Below are 18,178 nucleotides of genomic sequence, written 5' to 3'. Positions count from 1 at the left end.
TCACAATTTTTAGAAGACAAATCCCCGGTGCCTCATTCAGAAGGAGATAATGTATTCCATGCGAGATGAGGATATGTCAAGCAACGCTCAACCGATGTTATGTAAAAAGTACAAAACGAAAATAGATGACTACACAGAAACCATGTGACAGAACCAAAATATGTGACGAAGAAACAAAGCTACAAGATTCCCAGTGAACACCCGGCCAACTGCCAATTCAATCATGTCTGGCCAGGGCATCAATAACCTCTACAAGACGCAAGATAACATGCGTGGCCCCTTCTTCATCTCTCAGCATGCCTCCGGGTCCAAAGACACCAATGTCAAGGCCATTCTTGTTGTCAAAGGCAGCCTCAATATCGACAGCATCCTAAGTTTGTACGTTGTTGTTAGAAGTTTCTCGGGCTCGGGCTTTCAGCCGAAAAGAATAGATAGGGTTCAATCTTACCTTGAATGCGTCAATGACAGTATTTTCCCGAAGCCAATGGTAGTTTTGAGGGTGCATAGTAGCCCGTGCGACACTAGCCAGGGCGGTGCCATCTCCCACTGGCTCCGGAACGTTGCTTCGGTCCTCGTCCTGCTCGTCGAGTACAGTCGAACCGAGAAAGTTGACAAAGCAGTCGACCTGCACCCCGGTCCAGTCTTGGATCTCCCAGAGGCCGACCGCGGCGTTGCCAGCGTCGGATATGTTGTAAAGGTCCCGCTGCACCTCGGTGGCCACGTCGAACAGGTTGCGGCCGACGGACGCGCGGCGGACTCTCAGCGGCACCAGGCTCAGCGTGGGATGGTATGGCAATTGATGGCTGTCCTGGTCGTCTCTGTGGCCGAGATAGAGCCCCAAGACGACGTCATTGGCAGAGGAGCCTTCTGCAGAGATCGGGGCGGATATCACCACGGCGGTGGCTGCTATGAACAATGCTTGGAAGCTCACACCGCGGCTCGCACACTCTGACTGTATATCTGAAATGGTTGAGACCGCGCCAGGCACAAATTTTGAGATTCTTGCTTTGGCATCAATGGCGGTCTGACTGGCGAGGCCGGCCGGAATACCAGCAAAGGTAGTCGAGGTTGCCCCTTGGAGATAATCAACCCAAAACCTTTTGCGGCTGTTCCTGAGTTCCTGGGAGTCCTCTGACGTGATTCTGGCGTTCCAGTTACCGGTGTAATCAGGAGCGGGGGAGAAAGGTGCTGAGCTCCCTCTTGCAAGCAGCTCCCCAAAGTGACGGGTTATGTTTTGAAGGCTGAAGGCATCGTAAAGAGCATGGTGAAGCTTGATGGTTATTATCCAGGGGCTGGTTGCACTACCCTCCGACTCCCGTTTGGCAGCAAAGTAAACCATTGGAAGGGAGAGCACATCGCTTTGGATCTGGCCCGGCTCGTCACCCAAGGATAATGTCTGCTGTTGGTAGGGCTCGTTTGGAAGTAAGACTACTTGAATAAATGGAAAGTCCCTGTTATTAGTGGCGATAAAGACGGTCCTGAGGATGGTCAGCTCGCAGACCATGTCTCTCCACCCCTGTTGAAGTATCCCGAGTGTGAAGTCATTATATCTTTCAGGTAATCGGTATTGAAACTCGGGAAAGAAGACAGCTCCGTCCGTCTTTTGCCATAGGGAGATCATGTGAGCCTGCATCGCAGTAGCAGGAATGATCCGCTCTACGCTTTCCTTGGCCAAGCCGGCCTCAAGAACCAATGGCTCATAGACACCAAGTTCTGCGGGGCCAATGGCCATGGTCTTTTTGGGCAACTCGGGAACGGCTTGTTCCAAGCTGGCAGTCATCTTGGCCATATCAACCAGGCTTTCAGCTCTGAGTAGATCCTTGACGCGTATTTGGATCCCCGCCTTTCGCAGCAGAGAAGAGACTTTTATGGCGCTGATCGAGTCGAGGCCGATGTTGTAGAGATTGTACGACTTTTTGACAGCACCCTGCGGCAGACCGCTCACCTCTGCCAGCGCCGTTCTCAACTTTTGTTCAATATCCGTCCACTCCTCGTCTGAATCCACGTCGATAAGAGTCGACACGTCAGTCTGTGAAGACATGGCAGTGGTCGAAGATGCTGTGTTTTGAGCCTTGAGCCTGAAGGGATCAAGTCCACACACCAGGATATCACTACCGGCGACCCCAGGGCGTGATGTTGCTGAGCGAAGCACTGAAAGGTCCGGCGAGGACTCGGCAAGGAAAGCAAGTACCTGATCCAGCTCACGCAATAATTGTTCCGTATCCTGCTTCCCGAGAAAATCATCGCTGCAGGCTGTGCGCCAGATGACCGAGTCGTCAACAATCTCCATCTCGATGCAGACCGGGTACTCAACTGCCGAAGTGCCGTCGACTGAAGTCATGAGCAGATCACTAGGCTCGGAAGTAGAATTGCGCCGTTGCTTTTGCATGACGAAAAGCGTATTGAATAATCCGTCCGGATTCCGACTACCGCCCAGACGTTGTGCCTTGCGTAGTGGAAAGTGCTGATACTGAAGCACTCCGGCCATGGTCTCCTGAAAGTACCGGAGTAGAGAACCAATCGTGCCGTGCAGGACGGCGCGGACGGCCACCGTGTTCATCGTGGGGAACATCAGGGTCTCGGCGGACTCTGTCTCGCGGCCGGACAGAACACAACCAAATGTTAAATCCAGCGACTGGACTCTTCGACTCAGGACCGCAGCCCAGCAGACTTGTCCAACGACCTGCGGACTGACGGCGCGACGTCTGCAGAACGCTGAGAGCTCCGACGCGGGTTTGGTGGATGTCAATTCGGCGCGGTGAATTGGAGTTTCCCTCGGCTTGGTGTTATCGCTGGCCTTCCTACTTCCTAATTGCAGCTTGCGAGGCTGGATGGTCGTTGCGTAGGCTCCTGTAAGTGTGTCGATCCAAAAGTCCTTGGACTCTTCCGTGGCAGACTCGAGGATGTGTCCAAGATAGTCTAGATAAGCGGGCCGAGGCGAATAGTGACCATTATATGCGTCCTGAACATCTTGCAACAGCAATTCAAGTGACCATCCATCGTAGAGAGCATGGGCAATGGACAAAATGACAAATCTCTGCTTTCCAAGGCACACAGGTGTCACTTTGAACAGACCATCTGAGCCTCCCGTATCTTCAGCATGGCGGCGGATGCTTTCGATGATCTGACGAAACTCTTCCTGCGCAGCCACCTCTTGCTGGCTCCAGCTCAGCTGAATTTTCCCATGCACAACCTGGCAATAGGCAAAGTCGAACTCGGGACTTTCCACCTCGACAAAAGTGGTACGCAGGATAGGGGAATGATCGACGACAGATTGCCATGCGGACCCAAGCCTCTCCATGTCCACATTTGGAGGGAGCTCGAGGACATCATGATTGAAGTAGCGCCGCATGCCCGACTGGAACATGTCAGCAGCCATGGCATCCTGCAGCGGGGTCGGCGGCAGCACGGCTTGCACTTGATCCAAGTCCAGATTCTGGATGTGGGATGTTATGTGCTTCCTAAGCGCTTCTGTCAGGCTTGAAACCCTCGAAGCTGCGTTGTCGCCGGCACTGTTGCTCATGACTGTGTTGTTTGTCTTGTTGACCTGGCCGAGAATGTCCGTGAACCGTGCAATCGTTTGGCCCTTGACGAGTTGGCTGTTGGTGAGAATAATTCCACTCTTCTTCAGTCGTGCCGAGAGCTTGATTGTGTCTATACTATCTAGTCCAAGCTCCAGTAGGCTGGTTGATTCGTTCATCTCTTCAGGCGACACGCCTGCAAGAGCTGCAATCTCATTTCTAATAAGAGACGCCTCGTCTGACCACGCAAAACTCGTCTTTTCAACCTCGAACTGGTTCAAAGTGGCCTGTCCATCCCCTATCTCATGGCTGGGTCTTTCGGGAGCAAGACCACCGTCAAGTGACCCAATCACACTGTCCATGTTCCCGGCAATCATGGCCATGGATTGTTCGAATTCGTCTAGCATGGTCGAGAGGACATCCTCATCTGCGAATCCCTTCTGTGCGACCAGAAGGAGCTCGAGACGGTCATCATGGGCAAGGGTGGCCTCGAACGCAAGTGGATAGTCTGAACTGACGAGAGCCGAGGATGCAGAGACCTCAGTCCAGAGCTGTTCGGCCGCCGAAACAGAAGAAAGCGGCTCTCTCTGGCAGGAAAAGAGAGTATCGAAGAGCGGCCTGCCCCCTGAGCACCATTTCTGGATATCGCGGAGCGGGACGTGCTGGAACGGGAGCGTGGCCGTGTTGAATGAGTGGCAGGTCCGCACAAGCGAGGCCCACGTCTCGCTCCCGCTGGTAGAAGTCCCCGAGTGGAAGGGCAGAGTGTTGAACAAGGGCCCGACGACGTGCTCAGCGTTCTCAACGTCGATGGCACGCCCGAATACAATGACACCCAGGGTCAAGGGTTTGGCGTAGCGAGATTGCAGAACCGAGAGCCAGAGAGCCTGGATAACTGCAGAATGTGTGACGTTTAGCCTTTGCCGGACAGGCTCCAGGGAAGCAAAACTGAGGGTCCGAGAAAGCCCAATATCATGAGATGTAGGTCGCTCAGAGAGTTGAGGAAGGCTTTGCAGTGCAACGCCGCTCAGGTGATGTTCCCAGAAGCTTTTGGTGTGGTTAAAATTCCTCAGAGGGCCGTGGATGAGGGCATCGATGAAGGTGGTCCGAGACTCGATGTCCTCTGTGCCAAAATAAAGAGCCGCCACTTTGGCAATCATCATGCCGAGACTATTGGCGTCATAGAGTCCATGGAAGATCTGTAGTCTGAGGATATTCTTGCCCTCGGTTTTGATAAGAAGGAGCTCGAGCGGCGACGTGATGTTTTGTGAGTTTCGCTCAACCCACTGGTCGTACATTTCAAGCAATTGACCCTCTAGGCCATCAGTGCTTGTTTCAAGTTCAGTCCATGGAAGCTGCATCTCTTTCAGGGCCACTTGGACAAACCCTTCCGAAGAGACGAGGAACTTGCTCCTCAGAATCGCAAACGAGTCGACGATAATTTGCCAGGAGGACTTGAGCCGTGCAATGTCAACACCCGGCCGGAGCTCAAAAGTAAAAACATTAAAGTACGTGCTTCTGTGCTCCTCTGTCTTGCACCGAATTGCCATGCCATGTTGTAGTGCCGAGCAGGGGGCAATGTACTCAATGTGCTCCGAAGAAACGCCCAGGGCCCGACAGGCACGCGACCGATGGAGGTGCTGGCAAGCCTCGACGAGTTGTCTGGCTTCGAGAACTGCACCAGTGTCATTGGCAGTCACTTCGGACTGGAGAGCTCGAACAAGGTCGCCCAGGACAGGGTTCTTCAGGATCAGAGCAGGAGTGGCTTGAGCTAGACCCCCACGCTTCAGGGCCCTGGACAAGCGCAGGACTGAGATGGAATCTATACCAAGCTCGAAGATGCTGATATCTGCTGTGGGTTCCTGTCCGGAGCTGAGGATTTGCATGTTCCGGAGGGTGCCAATCAAAATTCGGGCAATTTCACCGTTTAAATCTGCAGCGGTACGGGCGCCCGCCGAAGACGCCGCGACTAGCTGGTCCTGGGTCAAACGAGAAAACAATGATCTAAGCAGCTTCACCTCTGCCTTGTTGTTGGATGACAGTGGCATGAAGGGAAGCTTCAGGACGTAGGTAGGTACCATGTACCCAGGGAGTTTTGCTCGGCAGGCGTCCTGCACATCACGAGCCAGGGTCGCGGCGTCAGGCGAGAACACTGGTTGTAGAGTCTGACCCTGCCATTCGGGACCATCCCTCTCGTCATCCACAACTACAAAAGATACCAAAAAGTCCTTTTGTTTGTTCTCATCGCGAATAACCAGCGTAGCCACATCCTGAACCTGCGATATGCCGCTCTTGATCGCATGGTTGATTTCGCCAATTTCAAGACGTTGTCCACGGAGCTTCACCTGGTCATCCGCACGCCCGAGAAAGTCGAAGCAGCCATCGTGGAGAATCCTGACGAGGTCTCCCGTCCTATAAACCCTCTCGCCGAAGTATTCAAGAGTCGGAAACCTTTCTGTTGTGAGGTCTTCGCGGTTCAAGTACCCTTTGCCAACCAGCTTCCCGGATACGCAAAGCTCACCCACGCCTCCTCTCAACGTGGGAACCTCGGTGCCGGGCTTAAACACGTACGATCCGACATTGAGGAACTGCTTGCCTATATTGGATGCGCGGCCGTTGCGGGGCACACGTTGGTACATTGTGACGCCTATAGTTGCCTCTGTCGGGCCATAAGCGTTGTAAATGACGCCTTGGTCACCCCAGGCGTCGAGAATTTCTTGCTTCAGCTGCTCACCACCGGTGATAAACACCCCCTTACAGAGCGATGGAACATCGTCCGGGTGGACCAGGCGCGCCAGGCTAGGCGTCAGATCTATGTGGGTGATTTGCAGACTCGAGATGGTGGTGATCAGATCTTCCAGGATGAGATCTTTGGGTGCAGCCACAAGGGCGATACCAACACTCCAGCTCCAATACTGCTCCAGAACAGAGACGTCAAAATGGAACGAAGCGAATTGCAGCCACTTGGAGTCTTCGTTCCAGTGGCCAGAGAACAGGTCTTGGAAGGCGAGCATAGCTTGTACGGCATTCTCATGCGTAATCTCGCAGCCTTTTGGTGTTCCGGTGGTGCCAGACGTATAGAGACAGTAGCTCCTGTCTTGGGGGCTTAGCTCAGCCTGTCGGCCTGTCAAAGGGGTGAATGGCGACGAAAGAATAAAGTCCTCATCCAGCCCTAGTACCGGGACCGAGACGTTAATGTCCAAATTTGAAGCCCGGTCTACGTCGGTCATGAGAGCCGAGGCCCCAGAGTCCTCAATTATGAACTGTCTCCTCGCAGCAGGTGCTGCTGGATCCAACGCAACAAAGGAACAGCCCGACTTGAGTATCCCAAGAATCGCAAAATATGCCTCAGGGCACTTATCAAAAAGTATGGCAACAATGCCACCGACCTTGGTGTATGGAGCGAGAATGTGGGCGACTCGGTTACCGTTTTGGTCAAGTTCTGCAAAGTTCCATGTACGTGATACAGGACCGCAGCCGTCAAGCGCAGACACAAATTCCAGGGCTGCCTTATGAGGGTAACGCTGGGCCGCCTCCTCCACAAATTGATGAAGAAACTTGACATCTGAGGCCAGTTCTGGCTCGGCAGCTGGCGTAATGGAAAACAAAGAGGAGCTTTTCGTCCATAGGTCATCCTCGCAGCCCTCAGGTTCAAGGGCCAAATGTGTCAGAACCGCGTCAAATTGCCTGACGAGTAACGCAGACTGTTCTTGGGGTAAAACATCATTGAAATACGTCAGCTGGTAGTGCAGGTAATCGCCACGGGACTCAACTTCCAACGAGAGCGGATAATCGACTGTAGCTTTGTCTTCGAGGACCTCCCAAATGTTCGATGGATCTTGTCCTGTCTCATCTTGTAGCTTTTGATAGACCACAAGTGTATCAAATAGTCTTGTTTCCGGAAGTCCCAGCCAGTTTTGAATATGCGTCATTGGTACGTGTTGATGACGATGTAGGTTCTTGTTTCTATCCATCAAACTCTCGAGCAAACTCCTGTTTAGGCTCTTGTTTTCTGCAATTACTGGAAGAGTGGTGATGCAAGGGAAAGCAGCCGATCTGGTAGCGCCAGAATTACGGCCAGAAAGAACAGTCCCAAACACCATGGAGGACTCTCCGAGATAGGAGCTGAGAATCCTGGTCCACGCTCCCTGTATCGCAGCCTGCATGGTGATGCCCTCTTTTTTGAGCGAGTTTTCCAGGAGAGAAACTTTTGTGCTGCTCAAATGCGACTCCACACAGATAGACCGCTGTTCTACGCGCAGGGGCGTCATGACTGGGAATCGATTGATCACCGTCTCGGAGGCCAAGCTGCGCCAGTAGGTTTGTGCATCCTCTTGGCCAACTGTGGACTGGGAAATAATCTCCTGGACTGCAACATCAACTGTAGCATTCCGAGCCACTGGTTGCTTGTGGGTAGCTGATGAAGCCAAAGAATCCAGGATAGTCTTGAGAGATTGCGCGTCGTAAAGGACATGGTGGATGGCGAGGTGAACTTCTACGCATGCCTCTCCATCTAAAGTAACTGCTTCCCACGGAGGCCGGTCAAGGTTGTTATATACCGTGCTTTTCACCTCTGAGCGCCACTTATCAACAGAGAAATTTGCAATAGCTTCTCTGGGAACACTGGTCACTTTGCTAGCCCATTCCCGGTATCTGATCATGGCAAATGAAGCGTCTTTGTGGTCGATTGGAATGAAGCCTGTCCGCAGCATCTCGAAACTGTCTGAGCAATTCTTCCATGCTCTCAGCAGATCATCTGCAGATGTGTTGTTGTTGCCGAGACGGAGATGCAGAAAGTTGAGATAGTTGTTGCCATCAGAGTTGATGAACTCGCTCAGCATAGCTTGTTGCAAAGGCGTACACGGGAGTATTGCCTCAACGGTATGACGGTATTGGCTGTTGTCTGTAATGTACTTCGCGCACTCATTCTGGAAGCTGTTGAGGTCATACAAAGGGCTTGTGCTTCGAGAAACTCTTTTCTTGTTCTTGTCGAGAAATCGAGACAGACCGGAGTATGTAGGATGCTCCATGACGTCTATCGACGAGACTTGAAAATTCTCTTGCCGCAAAGCAGAGGCAATCTGGACAGCGCTGATACTGTCTAGCCCTAACTGGAATATAGTGGTATTCGACAGAATTGCCGATTCGGGCACTTTCGCGAGTTTTGCTAGTATAGAGCGAATGCATGATTCTGTCTCGGAAATCAACGAACTCTCTGCAACTATTGGCATCTGAGTCCAATCGTTGTCGATAGTAGACGTTGAACTAGAAAGGTCTAACTCCAAAGCCTCAAGTTGTTGTCTGAAGCCATCAGGAAGTGCATCCTGCGTCAAAGGAGCCGCCGAAGGATATGAGAGAGCCTCGCAGAATATATGGGAGAATAACTGCACAAGAAAGGATGCCATTGGTGACGATGCGGTGACACCATCGTAGTGAATCTTCAAAACGAGGCTGTTCTCCTGAGGCTCAGGAATAGCTTCGCATACCAAAGGCACGTCCATGCTACCCTCGTCGCGCTCGAGCGACCAGATCTTTCCATTCAGCTGCCGGGAAGGCTGTTGCAGTAACATGATGCTATCAAACAAACGAGTTGCACCGTTGGAGCAGGAAATCAGCGACTGAATCCGGCGAAGAGGTGTGAATTGGTACTGCAAGGCTTCGACGCCATAATCCTGGAGAACCTTGACTAGGTCGATATTTCGCCTCAGGCCAGAGAGGTCCGCCCTAACGGGAATTGTATTGAAGCACGGGGCGATGAGCTTTTCTATGCCATCGATTGGTACGGATCTTCCGCTAATGACGTTCCCAAAACAAACATCTGGTTCATCCAAAATGATGCTAAGAGCCGTTGCCCATGATGCTTGACAAAGAGCCAGGAGGGACAGTCCGAGCTCCTTGAGTCTAGTATTTATCATTTCCAAGGAGGTCTCCATAACTTGTGACACAGAGCCATGGGACTCTATGCCCTTGACGCTCGTTGGCAATGTCTTGGGGATGAAATTGGAGAACTGTCGTTTCCAAAAGCTGTCTGCGGAGTCCGGAAGAGACAGGATTTCCCGCAAGAAAGGTTCATAAGAAGTTGTCGAAGGTGGCAAAGATCCAGCTTGAATAAACTGTTCAACCTCATCGAGGAGAGTGGTCATAGCACTTCCATCATAAAGTGCGTGGTGACAGGTAAAGATCAAAGTATTAGTCCCGTCATCATTAGCCAGGCCAAGCGAAACCGGGGGCTCAAAAGAATCCAGGGGCTGCGACAGACCATCTGCCATAGCTTTGAGGCAATTATCGAGGCTCGCCCCATCGTTGAACATGTGCCACTGAGGTTTCCAGTTCTTAAGGATAATTTGCGCCATTGCATATCTTGAGGAACTGGTGGTAAGAAAGCAGGTGCGCAGGATAGAATGCCGCTCTACCATGGTTTCCCACGCAGACCGCATTGTCTCCGGGTCTACCGCTAGCCTGAATACCATTTGGTTCACATACGATGACCCGGAGTTTGCTGTTGCTGTCTGCGAGGCTGCAAGCATGCCCTGCTGCAGAGGTGTACATGGGAGTATGACATCTATTTCAGCACGGTGGCCAGCATTGCTGTCTTGATGACTCTTGAAGTTTTGCTCAATGCTTCCAAGCAGTTCTTTGTCAAAGAATTGGGTTTCACTTCCATTCTTGGTCGAAGCTGGCTGCATAGGGGCGGCTTCCAGGATCAGCCCGAGCCGGGCGACACATGAGCTTTTGAGAACCTGCGAGACAGGTACTGGGGCACCCACTAGTTCTCGCAACTGTTTTGCCACAGGTATTGCCGAGATGGAATCCAGGCCCAGGCTTGGAAACGGCGTCCAACGACGAATAGCCATTTGCTCGATTTCAAGAGTAGTGGCCAGTATCCGAGAGATAGCTGTTTCAAGCTCCGACCACTGCTCCTCTACCTCTTCTGTTGCATCACCCATCGCACTCAGTCGACCTAGTGTCTCTTGCTCGAACTGTGTGAAAGTCTCTCGCAGTTTTTCTTTGTCGACCTTGCCAGACGGGGTTGTTGGTATGATGGAGATGGAGATTAGGTAATTTGGAATCATGTATGTGGGTAAACGAGAGCTCAAAAGATGGAAAAGAGCTTGGTTCTCGGGAGGAGTCTGTGCGCTCTGGGCATCATCAAGCACTTGGTATGACACTGCATGTTTTGATGCTTCGGCTTTTGATGAGGGTACATAAAATGTCGCCAGCTGATCGGCCTTTTCTGTACCCCGCCGAACAACAATGGTGACAGCGGCATTGACAGCTTCATACTCTCGCGTGACAGAATCGATTTCTTTCAGCTCGATCCTTTGCCCACGAAGCTTGATTTGGTCGTCAACACGGCCACTGATCACGAGAGATCCATCGGGCAGCATGCGGCCCAGGTCTCCGGATCTGTACAGTCGACCATACTCGGGGTGGTCGACAAATTTCTCCCTGGTCAGCTCTGGCATTCCTAGGTAGCCTTGTACAACTTGGTCACCGCCAAAACAAAGCTCTCCGACACAGCCAAAAGGAACCAGTTCAACAACCCCGTTGCGACTTTCTCTATACACGACGAAAGATGATGTGTTCTCGAAGGCAAAACCAAGATGCTGTATTACGTCGCCACTTTTCATCTTCTTGACTGTGCAGATGTTTGTTGTCTCGGATGGGCCATAACCTTGGTAGAGAATGTCAGCCCACTTGGAAGCCACGGCGTCCGTCATGGGCTCACCCGAGGTGACCAAAAACTCCACTCCGGGGACATTTTTGGGGTCTACAAGAGCAGCAACTGTGGGTGTCATGCTTAAATGTGTGATTCTGAGCTTCCGGATGGCATTTTCGAGGTCAGCAAACAGGGTGTCGTTTACTGCAGAGCACAAGCACATCGCCATCTTCCAGGCATAAAAGATCTCAAATACTGAGACGTCAAATGCCTGAGAGCAGGACTGCAAGAGTCTCCCTGGCTTGTCATCCCCCTCGCTGAGAGGATAAAGCCGCGATAGAACATCGAGATTGCTGATAATGTTGAGTTGGGTTACGCAAACACCCTTTGGTGTACCTGTACTTCCTGACGTGTATATGATGTTTGCCACACGAGAACCATCAGGGGTGACATCTGGATTGGTGTTTGGGAATTGCACCAGATCTTCTTCATTTGATACGTCGAGCAAGTTGCAAAGTGTCTGTGTTCTTCGTAAGGTGTGGATAGAAGAGGCATCGCAAAGACAGGCGGTTGCCTCTGAGTGACCTAGAATGGTTTCGATACGTTGTAACGGGGTAGATGGGAGAAGGGGCAGGTATGCACACCCAGCCTTCAGGATGCCAAGTATGCCTGCATATAGCGAGATTGACTTCTCCATAATGATTGCAACTGTCATTCCAGGCATGATGTTTGAAGCAAGAAGTCGGTGGGCAATTCTGTTTCCTTGTCTGTTGAGCTCTTGATAGGTCACTGTTTGGACCTGACTATCACCAGCGGCAGGTATCATGTCGGCGAAGCAAATTGCAGGCGTGTCGGGGAAGTTCGTTGCCGTCGCCTCAACCATGCGAGCCAGATCAGCACATCCTTGGTATAATGACGGGCGGATGTTGTGCTTTGAGACCATCGCACAAGGTAAAGCATCGCGTAGACATTCCAACGATGCGGCCGGATTTTCGACCATGTAGTGGATCACAGAGCGAGCTTGCTCCGCAAGAAGAGGAATGTAGTCATCCGGAACTGCATTCGTGTGATAGGTAGCTCGGAGCAAAAAGTCAGAAGACCGCGGCTCAACCTCAAAGAGTAGCTTGGTCTCCAAATAATCTTGATGTGCGACCTGTCTGACGCTTGAAGTCGCGCTACTGTTTGACGTGCTGAGGAGTGACTCCTGATAAACAAACAGCAAATCGTACAGAGATTGAGATGGCAACAACCCTGCAGCCTTCCTGATTTCCGCAAGCGGCAATATTGAGTGGGGGAGCATTGCGCGGTTGGTGGCTTGGAGGTAGCCCAAGAGCTCCTTGACGGTGCGAACGTCGGAGAGTTTCGTCCTTGTCGGGACTGAGGCCAAACAGGGGCCCATGATGTCTTCAACTCCAGGGATTGGCAGAGTCCGGCCCGAGGTTACTGTTCCTATCACTACATCGCTGCTGCCGATGATCAAGCTCCAAATCCAGATTATGCAGGCCTCAAAAATGATCTGGCTGCCTATTTCAAGGTCTTTAGCCAGGTCCTTGAGCCGATCGGGATCAACATCTATCGTGAAAGTCTCTGACCTCGTCCTGGATGGGCCAGAATTTCGAGATGTAACGAGAAGAGGAAATGTGCTCGGTTGATACCCCAAGAGGTTCCCTGCCCAAAATTGCCTAGCGTTATCCTTTGCGGTGTTGTAAGACGGTGAGTTATAGTATTTGACGATGGAGCTGTATTGACGGGGCGGTTGCAGATAATTTCCCTGGAGAGAAAGGTTGAGATCACGGACGAATATGTCCATAGACCACCCATCATACAAAGCATGATGTAATCTGATGGTGAGCTGGACGGAACTGACTTGTTGCCGTATTATGTAGATGATGGAAGATGGCAGGTCTTCTCCAGAGGGTATTGTCAGTGTTGTCTCATCCGCGCCTTCACTGGAACAAACCAGCCTTTGCCATATAATCTGTAAGAATTGACCCTTTGCGGATTGGGAAAATCCTGTTCGAAGTATCTCATTGGCTTGCACCAGCCTTTGAACTGCTTGCACCACATCCTGGGTGCTGTATGGTCCAGAAACTTCCAACTCGACCCAGTTGCAGTAGGCATCAGGATTTCTTGCTGTCTCTGCAAGCATGGATTCCTGTATGGGTGTACAGCAAATGACTTCTTGAATCTGGCTAGCGCCATGCTGGATAAGCCAGGGGATGTCTGATGGTGGGTGGGATATTTCGATCTCGCTCTCAATCGGCCAATATTCAACAGCTCCCATTCCCTGCTTGTCGCCTGGGAGCTCGCTGACAAGTTGCGCCAAGTGTCTGATTGACCTTGACTGCAGTACATCAAGAGTTTTGACGTGGAAACCCGACTGTCTAATCTTTGATGCGAGCTTTATAGAAACAAGGGAGTCCAAACCAGCCGACGACAGGCGAATGGAAGGCCCGACAGCGACTCCAAGGCTTTCTTCTGCCAGTTGGCAAAGCCTTTGCTCTACAGAGCTTTGGTAGTCAGGGGCACTTGCAACAACTTGTGCTTCCTTCCTATGTTGTTCGTAAGCGGCCACCATGCCCTTGCGATCTACCTTGCCCGAGGGAAGCCGGGGAAATTCGTCTAGCACCAAGACTTCATTGGGAACCATAAACTTGGGCAGCCAATCCTCGCATGCTTTGGTGATTTTTGACTCGGTGGAAATATGATCCTTCCCCTGAGCTGGATCGACAAGGCAGAATGCGACGAGAATGGTACCATTGACGACAGCTGCAACTGCGCCATGACAGCCTTCCACACGAAGGATGGCAGCCTCGACTTCACCAAGCTCCATACGCTGCCCACGGAGCTTGACCTGGCCATCCGAGATACGACCGAGGCACTCGAGGAGTCCATCGGCGCGAAGACGGGCTTTGTCACCTGTACGATAGAGCCTCCCGTATTCTCTTGAATCGATGAAGGCAGACGCGGTCTGTTCGGGACGGTTGAGATAGCCTTCAGCCAGCTGATATCCGCCTACAACCAGTTCACCAATCTCCCCCACTGGAAGAACAGTTGGGTCTTTGGTGGTACCATCAGGAGGCTGGTTTGACTCGGAACCTTCTGTTTGTATGGCAACAATATAGGCGGAAACCGTGGAAAGTGGGAACCCGATACAGTTCACGGACATGTCGGTCTTGACTGCTGGTTGAAGAGTGCTATGCGCGTGTGTGTGTCAGTAAGGCCATAAACCTTGATCAGGGTACAAATCGACTCACCAGTGTATGCTCGCTTCCGTTGGTCCATACATGGCCCAAAGAATGCTATCCTGCTGCCCCTCTCCGCTACCCCCAAACTCCTGCACCACTGGGCCGGTCAACATTTCACCAATGGTGAGAAGGAGTTTGAGACCCGGTGCGTTCTCCCTCTTTCTCAGTAAACTCCCCGCGACCGTCGGTGTGAGCTCGCAGGCATCTACTTCCATCTGGCGCAAGACGGCAGGTAGATCGTCGAGCATAAGGCGTCTGTCGCAGCTGACTAGCGTGACTCCTCGGAATAGCGGGAAGAAAATTTCAAAGACGGACACGTCAAAAGTCGGGGCTGCAAACTGCAAGAAGCGGCGAAATTGTGGAATGTGTTCATCATGAGCAAGTAGGCTCTGGGTCGCGGCAGCGTGCGAGACGCCGACGCCTTTGGGTGTTCCAGTGGACCCGGATGTGTACATAACGTAGGCCAGGTCTGAGGGAGTGGCGACTCGATGTGCAAAGGAGTCGCTGTGGGCGCAGCCATCCTCCAAAGGGGAGTCAGCCCAATCTGGACTGAGTTCGATGACTTTGACATCATTTTGCTCCTCCGAGAAGGTCTCTGTAAGGGATTGTGATGTTATGACAACTCGAGCAGATACATCCTTCAAAATAAACCGAACTCTTTCTGGCGGGGCGTCCAGGTTAAGAGGGCAGAACGCTCCGCCGGCTTTCAGGATAGCTAGCAGGGCAACATAGAGCTCGGGGCTCTGCGGTAGCAAGACTGGGACAATGAGCTGTTTGATTGCTAGTGCATCGCCGGCCACTGCGGCGGTTATGCGGGCTGCAAGCACGTCTGACTTTTGGTGAAGACTTTCGTACGATAAGTGTGTAACCCCTTGTGCGCCCGCGAAATGATGTATTGCGGAGGCACCATCGAGGCGTGCTACCGCCGATATCAAGTTGTGCAACAGGGAAGGCCCTGGTAGCCTTTTTGGTGCAAGATTCAGAATGGATAGACTTGGTTCTTTGCTAGCCAAATGGCTATCCTCGCTCGGTACATCCATGGCATCAGGTGTGCGTGTAGCAAAAGAGGCACCACAAAGGGTTCTTAACAGAGTATATTGACTCTTGAGGCGGATCAAGGGATCATATAATAAGCTTCACGCAGCTTCCATATAACAGAACAGAAGTAATCTATTCTCAGGATAGCTTCAAGATTCTGCGCGAGTTGGGCAGTACGTGTCGAGGGTGTCATGGATCCCGGAATTTCTGAAGTGTATGAGATCTTGTATAGAATGCAGTATCTATACTGGGCTTCTGAAGAGAATGTTTGCAAAAGACAGCGAATTGGCCGAGTGCACCGTGGTACCTAGGTACTAATGGTCTACCGTGATGGTTGCCATATACCTGGGGTGCCTCACCCACAGCGCGCCCAGACCTGTCAGTCCGCCTTGTTTTCCCGTTTCGGGCAGGCGCGTAAAAAGAGATGAGACAAGAAACCACACAACCGTGGAACGACTGCCATGGACGGGCTTAGCCGGGCGAATATGCGTCTGGTTTTCCGTGGAGCCCTGAGATTGACCAGTTAGCATCAATGTAAGAAGGATCATGTCATGTAATACATGTGTCGGGATTGGCGGGGGCTCGTGTAAAGGGGGCGCAACATGATGGGAGGGGTCTTGGGTAGTGGGCAGCGGGCAAATGGCGTTGCGAGGATTATCAATCTGGTGGGTTGGGGTGGGAGTAACTTGAGATTCTGCAGCCAGCTATGGTAGACATCAACAGTCATGTCATCACTTGATGCATTTATTCGGACCAATGGTGGCTCCTTTGTTTTGGAGCTTAGTGCCCGAGATGAACCTGGTTCTGTAATGCTAAAATAGTTGGTACTTGCTTTGACGAGATGCAGTGATCGGTCGCATGTTGCACCTGGTGTGGACACTTTCCCGGGATTTCGAATTATAAAGTCTTCTGTTTTAAGGGATTTTTCAATGTGCTGCTGCCATCCTTAAATTTGAAAATGACTATTATGGGATGGAGTGAGGAAGGCAGCTGCTTGTATAGCTCAGGCAAACCATGTTGGGATTGAGTGAGTGAGGGGCATTAGATCAGGTAACCAGTGCAGCAGGGTGCTCAGGTGTCTGCAGTGACACTGTCCAAAAAGGCCAAAAACGAAGAGAAAGAGTTCGAGAACAAAAGAAACAAAGAAGAAGAAAAAAAAAGAAAGAAAAAAAAAAGGCTCAATCAGTGTTGCCTGTCGTGAAGAAACCAAGCCCCCACGAATGGTTGTTGTGAGTAATCACATGTGAGTCGAGGTTGAACACTAGCTCAAAAAAGTCCCCTGTAGAAGTAGTGTTGGCATCATGATCGAGGAGGGGTGGGAAAAACTCGTCATCTGGGACCTTTGGGAATCGACGCGCGCTGAAGATCGGTGCAAGGGAAAATCCGGGGGAGTTGCTCAAGTCCAAAGTACAGTACCGATTTGTTTTATGATTCTGCTCTGATCTAGTGTTAGGCCTAGAGCTATAATTGTTTAGTTTCCTTAACTGGCAAGGTACAGCATATAGGATGCGCCGAGGCGGATTGGTGCATCGGGCGACCTAAAGACCCTGGCGATCTCCAAGTTGGGTTCAGCGTGGCTTGCTTGCTTGTGAAAGTCCATGGAAGACTGTTTACCAGGAACAAAACGGGCTGGCAGGCAGAAAATATGGTCTGAACGCACCTAGGTTACGTTGCAGACAGAGCTCTAGCTCAGCTGCATAACATCGTGCATTTCAACTTTATGCAGCGATCTCGGGGCTGCAGCTTCTTTTTTTTTGGGGTGTTTTTTTTTTCTCGTTCGGTTTGCGGCCTTTTTTTCTTTCCCTTTGGCGATGTCGCGCTGCAGAAACCCCACCTGCGAGTCGTAACGACAGTGGTGTCGTCACCACCGAGGCCCGATTTTTTTTCGGGGCTTCTGGGCGGTAATGAAAGGCGATTATTGGCGCGTAATTCATCTGCTGCATGGAAAACCCATGGTTACAAACGAATGGCTCCAGCCATATTGGGCAAGAGCCTGCTCATAGTAGGATTTTCGATACCACGTAAGCCAATAACTGTTAACAACTTATGGAGACTATTCTAAAAGTATGTACGTAGGAGGGTTTGTTGTAAGAACGGACATAGGTCTAGGTAACTACCTGGATACACAGTTTCAGTGGATTAAGAAAGTCCAGGTACCAATTCAACATTGATCAGGCGTGGATGAATGATCCTGAGACAAAAGATTAGTCAAGACATCTAGCCTACGCCGGTAGCGATATAGAGTACCCACCACGGTGAGCTCCAAGCTACGAAAACCTTGCTATATAACTCAAATATATTACTCTCATTGCGGAAAAAGATTAACTCGAACACCCCGATGGTCTTGACCTGGGATGGTACTCGGTGACATTATTTTTTTAATCAGGATAGCACCAGTAAAGGTCTTCATTAACTAAGTGAATAGACTTTTACCATGATGTTGCCCAATGCAGTTGCGAAACGACTGAAGTATACTGCAGAATATTGAAGCTGCAAAATCTTCAGAGTTCATGGAATTCACTTGGCCAGTACATAAGAGAGTTGAGAAGGAGACAAAGGATGTTCCATGATTAAGCCACTTACTCACTGACAGCGGTCATTATCTAACCTGGAAGATACCGGGTCTTCTAGATGGAACTTGTAAAGATGCGTTAGGCTCTCGCTACGTATCCAGCTTGTCCCCAACTCTAAAATCCAAACCCGCCCTAAACACA

The 18,178-nt window shown here is 51.2% G+C and overlaps 1 protein-coding gene across 1 annotated transcript; it reads right to left on the bottom strand.

The window, feature by feature from the left end:
• Positions 1-43: 43 nt before the first annotated feature.
• PgNI_11462 (uncharacterized protein) lies at positions 44-15,466 on the bottom strand (the record flags this gene model as incomplete). The annotated part of the gene is made up of 3 exons (XM_031131429.1): positions 44-370; positions 449-14,375; positions 14,436-15,466. 3 exons carry the CDS (start codon positions 15,464-15,466, stop codon positions 218-220), a joined length of 15,111 nt encoding a protein of 5,036 aa, XP_030976891.1. The 3' UTR covers positions 44-217.
• Positions 15,467-18,178: the final 2,712 nt, after the last annotated feature.

This window comes from Pyricularia grisea, chromosome VI (assembly GCF_004355905.1).
Source record: "Pyricularia grisea strain NI907 chromosome VI, whole genome shotgun sequence".
Classification (NCBI taxonomy): domain Eukaryota; kingdom Fungi; phylum Ascomycota; class Sordariomycetes; order Magnaporthales; family Pyriculariaceae; genus Pyricularia; species Pyricularia grisea.
Note: the sequence above shows the minus strand (reverse complement) of the source record. Positions and strands in the feature narration are given on the sequence as shown.